The 12,749-nt window shown below is 36.5% G+C and overlaps 1 protein-coding gene across 1 annotated transcript; it reads right to left on the reverse strand.

Moving 5' to 3' along the window:
* Positions 1-9,074: 9,074 nt before the first annotated feature.
* Positions 9,075-11,846, reverse strand: EMB175 (Pentatricopeptide repeat (PPR) superfamily protein). Its single transcript, XM_078979321.1, has one exon. The coding sequence runs from the start codon at positions 11,743-11,745 to the stop codon at positions 9,127-9,129; it is 2,619 nt and encodes an 872-aa protein (XP_078835447.1). The 5' UTR covers positions 11,746-11,846; the 3' UTR covers positions 9,075-9,126.
* Between the last annotated feature and the right edge of the window lie 903 nt (positions 11,847-12,749).

The following is a 12,749-nucleotide window of genomic DNA, read 5'->3' on the forward strand; positions in this document are numbered from 1 at the left end:
TCGAGGTGTGTGAGATCTTGTATCGGTCATTCATGAGGATGTTTCTGCTAAAGATTGAGGGTCGTCATTTCATTAGATATGTTGGTACCTCACCCTTTGGGTAAGGTTGTAAGGAAAAAGGAATGCACTAGATCCAAGTTCGGTCATGTGTCTCCCCTTGGCGTGTACATTATGGTAGTGCCTCGATTATGGTCACAAGGTAGTGTATGTGGACTGAGTGTGATGGCTTGAGAGCACTTGATTCAGATTATTGGCATGTTTCTTATTTGGTGTATAGCCTTTGAATTGAAACGAGAGTAAGACCGCCTATCTCATTGTAACATCCTCCTCTGGCACATATCACAATATTATCCGCTTTGGGCCACTCGGTACGAGGACTTCCTAGGGGGTCACCCATCCTGGTACTACTCCCGCCCGAGCACGCTTAACTGCAGAGTTCTTATGGGATCTGCTGCCCTCACGGCTTTAAAACGCGTTATGATAGGGAAGGTATCCACACACCTTATAAGGAATGCTTAGTTCTCCTTCCCAGCCGATGTGGGATCAGATCTAACCCAATTTCACCCCCCATTATAGGGTTTGACGTCCCCGTCGTACACATCGACCCGTGCCCTGGCTCTGATACCATTTGTAACATCCCCCTCAGGCACGTATCACAATATTGTCCGCTTTGGGCCACTCGGCATGAGGACTTCCCAGGGGGTTACCCATCCTGGTAGTACTCCAGCCCGAGCATGCTTAACTGTAGAGTTCTTATGGGATCTGCTGCCCTCACGGCTTTAAAACGCGTTGTGATAGGGAAGGTATCCACACCCCTTATATGGAATGCTTAGTTCTCCTTCCCAGCCGATGTTAGATCTGATCCCACATTGGCTGGGAAGGAGAACTAAGCATTCCTTATAAGGGGTGTGGATACCTTCCCTATCACAACGCATTTTAAAGTCGTGAGGGCAGCAGATGCCATAAGAACTCTGCAGTTAAGCGTGCTCGGGCGGGAGTAGTACCAGGATGGGTGACCCCCTGGGAAGTCCTCGTCCCAAGTGGCCCAAAGCGGATAATATTGTGATACGTTCCAGAGGAGGATGTTACACTCATTCTCTGGTTGTGTGCCACCATGTTTTCGCCTGCTTTTGCATTGGTAACAACATGTACTGTGAAAGGAATTGTGTGTGATAAAAGTATGGCCAGTGTTGTGTTTGGTTAGCGTTGAGGGGGATGTTGATTAGGTTCTTGCAATTCGGTGAGTTGGCGGTTGAGTATCTATAGGCCCCTGTGGTGCTAGTCGTGAGTCTTCAAGACTGTGATGGAATAGCGGCGAGATCAGCATAGTACCGTGAGCTTATTGTTCTAATAGTTAGAGGGTGCCATGATGTATCGTGGACCAGTGGTTGTATGATACATATTGTTAGAACCCGATAGTCATTTGATTGAGACTCTTAGGTCTTGGATCTTTAGTCTTGTTGGCATGTTTGGGTGTTAGTTCATTGTTGGGAGTCGGGAAACTTAGTGACCATATGGTTTAGATAGTTTAAATAGTAAAAGGTTGTTAGGAGTATCAATTGTGCTTCAGAAGTCTCTTGTTGAATGTTTGCATTATGAACCCCGTTTTATTTCCGGCTATACAATAGGAGTTTGGTTACTGATGTTGAATATCGGTTTATGAAATCTCGAGTCATGAAGTTCGTTGTTATAGTCCCAAGTGATTTTTCAGGTGGATATACACCTGAGCTAATGAGGGACTTGGATGAAACGCGAGATTATTGGATTTACCATCATTATGCTCATGGGAGCAATAGGTTAAAGATGACTTGTCAGGAAGTCAAGTATATATGTCAGGTTTTTGGGAACAACTTTTGGTTTTAGATTGGTTGAAATTCACGATCTGTATGTTTGGAGTATTTCTTTCTGCATGATTTGGTGGTATTTTTAGGGTTCAAAGTAATCCATGGATTGTGGCAATGGGCCCCCTTGATGAAGTGTAGGTTAAAAGCCCAAGACTTGTCTTATTCCCTATAAATAGTCATGTATTATTCATAATTAGGGTTAAGAGAGAGGCAAAATGTAGCCGTCAAACATTATGAGGTTTCTTATGTAGAGTTAGATTCTTTAGTCTATTCTGAAAGTGTAATTTATTCCTCATGTTCATGAATAAATTGATTGATCATTCGACATATCTTCTTAATTGTGTTTGTTCTTATTTTTTGCATCTTATTCATCAAATCGTTCTTAGGGTTTTGATCCAATAAGTAGTATCAGAGCGGATCTTTGAAGATCTATTGATTTTTGAAGTATCGGTTCTTGATTTGATGATTTTCTGCACAAGTTATTGAAGATTTTTGGTGTTTTGGCGGTTTGGAATCAAGGTTCTTGTTCAACCTACTGTTCATGAAGACTTATGGTGTATTTCACTGTTCATCTGGGTATTTTTTTTAATCCATCTCGTATTTTTTATTCATTCTCGCAGTTGGATCTGGTCAATTGTTTTGTCCAAAATTAATTGTTTGCTTCGTGGATCAATTTCATTTAATTTGGCCCAAAGAATCCGTTCTTTATTGTTCATCCGTTTTTTTCTAGCCCAAATTCATTTATTTTTGTTCGCCTGATCTTAACTCATCACTCGTGGCGACCGATTCACGATTATTGTCTTTTTGTAGTATAACGCCCGGTTCATGGTATGTATTTTAAATCAGATTTATTCATTTTTGTACATGAACTCGACGAGTTGGAGGCCCCCAAACTCGTTGAGTAGGAATGGAATTTAGACGCAGAACTTAAAGTCTACTAGACGAGTTGAGGGACTCAACTCGACGAGTAGGTCTGCCAGAATGAAACCTTAATTTTCAGGTTTTAGCACCCTATTTAAAAACCTTAACCTCCAAAGGTTGGCCTCATTTATAGCCTCCATCATCCAAAACCCTAGCCACGAAACCCTAGTTCACAATTGAGTGTTTTCAGTGATTTTTGTGCATTCTTTGTGAATTTGAAGAAGATGATCCTTGAAGAAGGAGCAAGGACGTGAAGGGGAAGAGTAGATCCAGAAGTTGAGCTCCATTTTTGGTTCATTTGAGGTATAAAGCTCCTATCTTGTCTATTCAATGTTTAGATCTAGTTTTAGAGTGATTTCTCCATGTTTTAGTCCAAGAATGTTAGTCTTTGGGACTTGGACGTCCAATGTGGGAGAACCCTTCAGATCTAGGGTCTTTAGGGGACTTGATGGCATAAAGGTGCAACCTTTATGGCCATGAAGGTCCCATGCAACTTATGGACCATTCTTTTGGCCTTTTGAGCAAAGTAGTCCATGCATGCAAGAAAAGATAGGAACTTTACATGATATATCAGCCCTAGGGGGCCAGATCTATAGTTTGGAAGCATTTAACTCAATTGGAAGTGACTGAATGGATTTAGACTAAGAGAACTCGACGAGTTGTTCATCCAACTCGGCGAGTTGGATCGTGGTCCCCCAACCTTTTCTGTTTACTAAGAAAACTCGACGAGTCTAGGAGATGACTCAACAAGTTAGCCATGGTTTTGGGTTTTGAAGACTGAAGAACTCGACGAGTTCAAGGAGGAACTCATTGAGCTGGGTTGAAAAGTCTCGACTTTGTTATAGGGAGGAACTCGACAAGTTCATGAAAGAACTCGACGAGTTGGATCATGATTTCAAGGTTTTATGATTCATGAAACTCGACGAGTTGATGGACCAACTCAGCGAGTTGAGTCAACCAGGATGTTGACTTTGACCAGAATGTTGACTTTGATCGGGATGTTGACTATGACTTTGACTTTGACCAAATTTGACCCTTAAGGGGTCATGAGTACGGAAGGATAATTAAAGGAAAGTGTAGGAGTTTGAGAGGAGTTGAATTCAGAGCATAAGTCTTTACAGCTATTCCCAGTTATCAAGGTGAGTTACCTTCCTGTAGAAGTGGGTCGAATGAACCAATGCCGACCCATTAGTAGTTGATTATAGTTGAGATGATTGTCTTTGTGATAATTTTCTGGTATGCCACTATCAGTTTTGGTTTCAGGTACTTCATCTTCTTAGGGAAAAGAGTCGGTATGATTGCAGCACATCACACCAGGATTTCCGCACATGAGATCGTTGGGATTTACACTCTGATATTGTTTTACCATGACATGCTTTGACTATTGATACTTTGATTTTGTTCAATGGTTATTTTCAGACAAATGGATTTATAATTAGTATATTAAAAATGAAATTTTTGGACCGTATTTTTGAGATGTTACATGTAGCCTAAATCGCTTTTTGGGTAATCAATTCAAGCTCCTTACGAGTCACGATTTTCATGCTGTTGATTGTTGATTAGATTTATTCTTTATTCAATTGACTTTTTGTTCTTCAATCGAATCTTGTATCTTCAAAATCTTTTTGCGATTTATGGATTTGTTCAGGCTTGTAGTTCCACTGAGACTGTCGATTTCATCATGAATATGAATCATTGATATGAGCAATTGATATTTATCGATTTTCTATTTCAAAATGAGTTATGTTGCTGAACTTAGACCGATGATTTTTCTCTGATGAACTGATGAAAATATTTGTTGTATTGATTAAATCAATTTTTGTTGGGGGTCAGAAATGGCATCGACCAAGTCCTCGCACGATGGCCTGGAGTGCCGCAATAGAATGCCTGGTCCTAGAGGGCTGAATGCGCTATATAGGTAAGGTTGTACCCTTTCTAACACCAATTTGTTTTAGATCAACCGATAGCGCTGATGCTCAACAATTTTGATTTGGAAATCGATTTGAGAAGATGATTTCGGTGTTTGTCAAGCACCGCGTTTCGTTGGTGAATGTTGTTCAAGTTCTATGATAGAATCATATTTGATTTGTGATTTGGAGATTAAAATCGGAATTGTGAATTTTTTTTTTTGGATCGGAACTGGATGTGAATGACCTGTTCTGAATATTGATACCAAGTGAATGTTGGTTTTGGGAACAATGGTGAAATTAAATGCTCGAAACGAAGGAATGATGTGTGACGATAAGTTTCGCAATCGGGATTAAATCTTAACTGTAATGATTTAAGGATGAACAACGGTCAAATGGAAAAGTAAAAATTGAGTTATTGCGAACGCCTCACCTGCGAACGATCGGAGCTTGATAATCTGGGCTCACACTTGTTTTTCCCACGAACGTTCGGAACCGATTGTTCAGAGTTTGGAATGCTTGGATTCGGGGATTGACTTTGATTCACATCAACACTGAAATATATTGATTCGGAACGAAGATGGTCATTCAGAATCATTGTTACTATTGGCTCGGAATCGAAAATTAAACTAGACTCGATTCGTAACTCACAAACGAACGCAGGGCTCGGAATGAATGATCCATCGGAGTTGTTTGGATTTGGGTTCATTTCTTCTAGTTACTAGAGTGAATCTGTATCAGGGGTAAATAGGGCAGAAGACTAACGATTTACACACTTGGTTCCCAGAAATTTGACAACGTGACAATTTTCATCCCTGTTCCGAAATTATTTTGATCATTTAGGCCATTTTGGTGTATTAAAGTTTCGATATTGAAAGCTTGAGACATTATTATGGATAAAGTTGGAAACTTTATCCATCTAAACATCATGTTGATTCAAATATGAAGGTTGGAGACTGACACTTAATGAATTAAGTTGACAAAGATGCACTTTTGGGTCCCTTTTGAGGCTTAAAATCTAGATCTTGGTGGTTTGGACCTTCCTAATGGATAAATCTGGAAACGTTATCCATTAAGACATTGGAAAAGATCAGATATGATCTTTGGAGCTCTTGAAATCAAAAGAAAATAGATTAAGCTTGTTTGAGCTATTCAGACTAGTCCCCACGGCTTGAGCCTAGGCTGTCATGCGTGACAATTGGGGGATTAGCGACTATTTTGGCATTTTGTGCCCACTACGTGGCTAAGGAAGGCGACGACATGGAGGGTTGCTGATGGGTAATTTTGACTTTGACTTGACCGTTGACTTTTTGATCCGTTTGACTTTTGGTCAAACTTGAGTAGAATTGACCATCTAACTAAGGATTGTTTCGGTTTGGCGTTAGGAAGCTTGGGTTGGATGCTTTGTTACTGAGGTAGCTATTGGGCTTCTGTTGAATAGTTCAGGTGAGTTCCTTCACTTTACTTGTGAGTCGAAAGCACCAATGTCGGCCTACTGGATTATGTTTGTAGGATGATAGTTGTCTTTGTGACACTTATTGTTATGTTTATATGCTTGTTGTCTTTGTGACTCTTACTGGTATGATTGTATGCTTAGTTTTAGGGGTTAAATAGGCCCGATACGGGTTGAAAGAAACCGAAGAGGGTGAAATAAACCCAATATTGGTTAAAAGAGACCGAAAGGGGTGAAATAGACCCAATACCAGTTGAAAGAGACCGAAGAAGGTGAAATAGACCTAGTACCGGTTGAAAGAAACCGAAGGGGGGTGAAATAGACCCAATTATGGTTTGACTGTTATGTATGTACGACATGGGGTATTTTGAGGAAACCCACTAAGCTTTGTGCTTACAGTTTTATGTTTATGGTTTCATGTACTTCCGATTCGAAAATGAAGGGTCCGACATGATCGCACCGCATCCACCAGCATTCCACATTTTATGACATGATTTGTACTCTAGCAACTATTTTATACATTATCACGTTTTGATGGATTTTGAAATGAATGAATGATGTTTCTATTGGCTTTTAAAATGAAATTTTTATTTAATAATTTTTGGGACGTTACAAAATGAGTATATATATGTTGGAATCCCCCTTCTCTCTGCAAAGGTTCTTTTGGAGAGTTAATATGGAGATCCATATATATATATATATATATATATATATATATATATATATATATATATATATATATATATATATATATATATATATATATATATATATATATATATATATATATATATAGAGAGAGAGAGAGAGAGAGAGAGAAAGAAAGAGTTAGGTTCAAATGTTTTCACTATCAATTGTGTGCATGTATGATTGATTATGGACCAATCACTTTAGTTATTTTAAAAAAGTAATTAATGCATATTAAATGCTGAAGATGTAATTAATATCCATTATATCTTCAACATGTAATATGCATTAATTACTTTTTTAAAATAACTAAAATGATTGGTCCAGAATCAATCATACATGCACACAATAGATAGTGAAAACAAAATAACCTAACCGTATATATATATATATATATATATATATATATATATATATATATATATATATATATATATATATATATATATATATGTTAATGTAACTATAAGTTATGATTATTTTATTTGTTTAAAAAACTTTAGGGATTGTTTGATAGTTGTTGACTGGTTAAATCTTTTGATAGTTGTTGACTGGTTAGTCTGATCTAACCGGGTTTAAAGCTCTGATTGAATCTGCCTCTAACTAAACCATATTGTTTGATTACACCTCTGACTAAATTTGCTAAATGTTGAATATGACCATTTTACCTTGTTGTTCTATTTTTTGCTTAATAAATTGTTTTGGTTGATAAAATATCCGTATAAAACTGTTCTATAATTATAAAAAAAAATTAAAAAATGACATACAAGGGAATGACATAAAATAATACAAAATGTCTATCTAAGTGTATGAATGAACACCACATTCTACCTGCACCGTATGGTTGATCTCTTACAAACGCAGTTAAATAATTTTTGAACGAAGACACAACCTAATTAGAAGGCCAAGGATAAGAGCATCACCCATTGTTTCTTCACATGATACCCAGGTGATTGTGGCCTATTATAGCAAACGGGAAACCAAAAAACGATAAATATAACGAATTTTGTTAAGATGAAGAAAAATTCCAATTTGATATATTAGGCATTTCAAGTTTTCAATAAAGGGAATAACCAACTACGCAACATGTATAGTTCATCAACATATAATAAAGAAAAGGTCAACGAAGAGCCTACAATACACAAAAAGCATGCATTTTGAAGTTTGACTCATATTATTTACCAATTAGTCGAGAAACATAGAAATTTGAAGGGAAATTGGAATATAGGACCGAAACAGTGAAGGATCATCGCAAATTCATGGGCCAGTCATTTTTTGACATTTTAAAAAAGTGGAATTTATAGGACATTCATATTTAAATTTTAGAGTAAATTATGCGAATGGTTCCTATGGTTTAGGGTAATTTACGTGTTTAATCTCTAATTTATTTTTTAACTCGGAAGGTCCCTACTGTTTGTTTGTGTTACGCATTTGATCCCTGTCTTAGCTAAAAAGATTATTTTGCCCTTGATTTTTTAATTTATTTAGATAAACACACTCCCAACCTCACCCCTTCACTTTACCTTACATACCTTATTATTTTTTTCTATTTAAATAATAGTATTTTTAGGTAACATAAGGACCAAGTGCGTAACAAAAACAAACAGTAGGGACCAAACACATAATAAAATCAAATAATAGGGACCTTCCGAGTTAAAAAAAATAAGTTATGGATCAAACATGCAAATTACCCCGAACCATAGGGACCATTCGTGTAATTTACTCTAAATTTTAAATGTGGTCATTTTATCCAATAACTTAAAATAGTTTTTTTCTTAAAAAAAGACATTTTACAAGCTTATTTGACCTAATATGGATGCTTCTAACTTCAGGCGCAGAATACTTGACGTGGCACATCGACGAGAAACATTTTGTCATGGGGCAAAGGTTGATTTCTTAATGAATTCACAGTCAAAGAAAAATAAGAATTAGAAGTTCACCTTATAACACCTAAACATATAGCGAGTCAAAAACAATTTTAATTTTCATAAAAGATCGATAAGTATTCAAGTTTAAGGTATTTAAAAAAGAACAAAAATAAAACTTGAACGATAAAACATCTAAAATAAGAAAAACAAAATTTGTAGTACAAAAAATTTGAAATTTTGTTACTATTTAAATGACATTACCTAATACCATACAACTAAGTATTTTAAAATTAAATACATGTATATTCATATTAGCTTGTTTATCATGCAAATAATCTCAACCTTTCGTTTGTTTAAAAGACATAAATACCCTTTCTCATTCTGATCATCAAAATAACTCAAGAAAACTTATCCAATCGAGTGTAACAAACAAAACTTTCAATCACTTAGCCTTTACATGTACATTCACCATTAACAAAACAATGAAACCCCGAAGCATCCCTAACATGAATCTCCCTTTTAGTAACAACCGAAACATACTTAAAAAAACTATGACAATCCCCACAAAGAAGAATATTCTTCATAACCCGAACCGGGGCCCCACGCCCCGTCATCAAAATCCCATACGTAACCGCCAATTTCGCACTATGATAATATAGAAAATTCCTCTTTTGCCCCTCCTCCACTTCATGCAACACAAAACTCGTATCCGGCATATACCCAATTTTCAAACATTCCAAAACCAATATATCTAACCCACTATAAATATCCTTAAATCGCGCATGCGATTTATCTCTCGCGTAAAACTCATGAACCTTATTTTCCACAAAAATCCAACTTTTTCCAGGCCGTTTTTTAATACCCTTTTCTCTCATTTCTTCACGGATTGTTTCAGAACAATTAAACCTCCCGAAAGCAGAATATAAATTAGATATTAGTATGTAAGTAGATGGATCATTCGGTTTCTTTCCAAGAATCTCTTTTGCAGCCTTGTTTTCAATACTCGTGTTCATATGAGTTCTTGAGCTATCAAGCAAAGCCCTCCACACAAACGAATTCGGCTCGAAGGGCATTTTCGTAATTATCTCCTCGGCCTCTTTAACCAAACCCCAATGACCAAAAACACGAACGAGTGACGCTAAATGGGTTGAATCCGGTTCGATTTTGTAAACCGTTTTCATGGAGTTAAAGAACGTGTAACATGAATTTACCAAATTGGACATGGTGTGTGTGTAGGCCGAGATGATTAAAAGGGTAGTGATGGAATTTGGTTTAATGTTTTTCATTTTCATATTTTTCCATATCTCCAATGCGTTGTCTCCTTGCTTGTGAAAAATATAACCCGAGATTAAACTATTCCATGAAACGATGTCGTGTTGTTTCATGAGATTGAAAACTTTAATCGCATTTGTCATGTTGTCGCATTTGGTGTACATTCCAATTAACGCGTTTCCTACTCCTGTATCTTGGATTAAACTTGATTTTATAGCAATTGAATGGATTTGTTCACCGATTCTATCAAACCCTAATGTTGCGCATACACCAAGAACTGTACTCGACACAATTTCATCGATGATTATTGTGTTTTCGGATTGGGATTTGACGAATAATGAAATTGCTTCGTATGGGTATCCGTTTCTTGCATAACCACAAATCATCGTTGTCCATATGATCGAAGAATTGTATTGGGTTAATGAGTCGATGAGAATTTGAAACATTTTTTCTGCATCGGACATTCTTTCACACTTTGTGCACATATCAAGCAATGCGGATTCGACATGATTGTTTGATTTAAACCCGGATTTGAGAACAAACGCGTGTATCTGTTCACTGGTGTTCTTGTCTGCGTGTAATCCACAGGCATTTATGACGCTAGTGAAGGTGAAATCGTCTAATTCCAAACCTTGTGTGATCATTTTGCAAAACATGTTCAATGCCTTTGAAGGAACCCCATTTTGGCAAAACCCTGATAAGAGGGAGTTGTAAGAGACACAATTCTTCTCAGGCATTTTGTCGAACACCTCCTGTGCGATTTCAAGAAGTCCTGAGTTCATGTACGCAGATATCATTTGAGTCCAGGTGATTATGTCTTTAACAGGCATTCTATCGAACAGAACAATGGCGTCTTTTATGCTTCTGCACTTGGTGTAGAATCCAATTAGGGCATTGGTAACACTTAAGTTGTTTTCTAGTCCGAATTTTAGAGCATGAGCATGAAGTTCACGGCCTGCCATGATCGCATCGTTTTCCGTGCAGGCAGTTAGAAGAGTTGAAAGGGTAAAATGGTCGATTATAAGTTCATTCGATTGTGAGAAATCATGAAACAATGCGAATGCTTTTTCATACATGGATTCCTTTACCAGAGTCGATATCACTGTGTTCCATGATGTAATGTCTCTCTGGAGCATTTCGTCAAACACCTGGAGCACATAGTTTAAACAACCACATTTACTATAGAACCCCATCAAAGTATTTGCAACATATGTATCTTGTAAAAACCCCATCTTGATAGCTAAACAATGAGCTTGAGAACCCAATTCAATATCCAAAATCCGTGAACAAGCAGTCAATATAGCAACGAAACTATACTCATTAGGCTGAATACCAACCCTCCTCATTTCAGAGAAAAGCTTCACACCTTCAATTTCGCGATTTGACTTAACGAACCAGGAAACCATAGTGGTAAATGTCGCCACATCTGGATTTTTAACACAATTGAACACCTTGTAAGCATGACTCGTGAGACCCAATTTGAAATAAGCCAGGATGAGTGCGTTAAACAAGTATGGGGTGTTCTCTTGAATCTTGAGAAGTGAAGCATGGACAGCCATGGCAAGTTCAACGTCGCCATGTTCAACCGATAGATTAAGCAAATTACAGTAGTGTTTAGAAGGATGAGGTTTTGGGGTTTTGGTGTGGTTAGAGAGAGAAAGAGGAGTTCTTACAGAAGAGATTGAGTTGTGTGGTTTTGGAAGGTGAAGGAGAGAGGATGAGTGAGAGGTTTGTGGTAAACATTGGGGGCGAGAGATTGAGGCCGTGGTGGTAGGGAGGCTAACGGCGGCCATTGACAAAGAAAGGCGCGCGAATCATGAGAATACCCCTACGGTGTTCTAAATTATATACAAGCTCCGTGGTCGATTGTTCTTCTAAGTTTTGATAGATGGTTGAATTACCTGAATATCGAAGTAACTTTTTATTTGCTTAGTTCATATAAAGGGGTGTTCAACAAAGTATAATTATAAGTAAATGACTAAGTTTCTTTTATTTATTTATTTATTTATAATTATTAGTGTTTTATAGAAAAGTTTCATTATTTTGAGAATTTTTTTATAAACTCCTAAAAAAAATAAATAGAAAAATCGATTATTTAACATCTTGCCCAAATTAATGAAAAAACCATTTTTTTAAACAGGAAATTATAAATTATATGATTTTTTTTAAATAACAAGACTTTTCTATTAAAAAACATTTAAGACTTTATCAATAAATTTCACAAAATAAATGAGATTTTATGTATAAACCTTGGATGATATAATTAAATTTCAGACTAAACCAATCTTGCTTTGAAATAGACGGTAAAACTATTAAGAAAGTTTGAAATCTTTGACGGTTCTTACCTTTCATACGATTGGGTACGTTTTGGATTTTCTTTTCATGAAGTAACATTTACGAAATAACAAGACCATGTTCAAAATTTGAAAGAATAGATTCAAAATACATAATACTTTGAAATATTTTTTTTACTGAAATCTAACATTATAAAAACGTAAACAAAATTCATCAAAATTGAAATACATTGTGATAGAATAACGTGAAAAGGTGTCATTTGGTTGAAAAGCTGATAATAGTAATGTAACATTTTTTTGTTTTATTATTATTTTTTTAGAAAAAAAAGATAGATTCCAAGCCATTTTTTCATCTTTCCTCGCCACTTCAATGTATGCACAAACTTCCCTTTGACCCTATCATGATTCTCTTTCGTTCTTGACCATTGTGGAGTCCGGAACCGCCTTCGGCAATCTTTAAACTGTTGGAAAATATGTAACACATGAATCATGGTATGAATTTA

Source organism: Lactuca saligna, chromosome 2 (assembly GCF_052625555.1).
Source record: "Lactuca saligna cultivar CGN05327 chromosome 2, ASM5262555v1, whole genome shotgun sequence".
NCBI lineage: Eukaryota > Viridiplantae > Streptophyta > Magnoliopsida > Asterales > Asteraceae > Lactuca > Lactuca saligna.

What these genes read in the sequence shown, in the direction of transcription:
- EMB175 (XM_078979321.1), bottom strand. Translation starts at nt 11,745, where the DNA reads ATGGCCGCCGTTAGCCTCCCTACCACCACGGCCTCAATCTCTCGCCCC.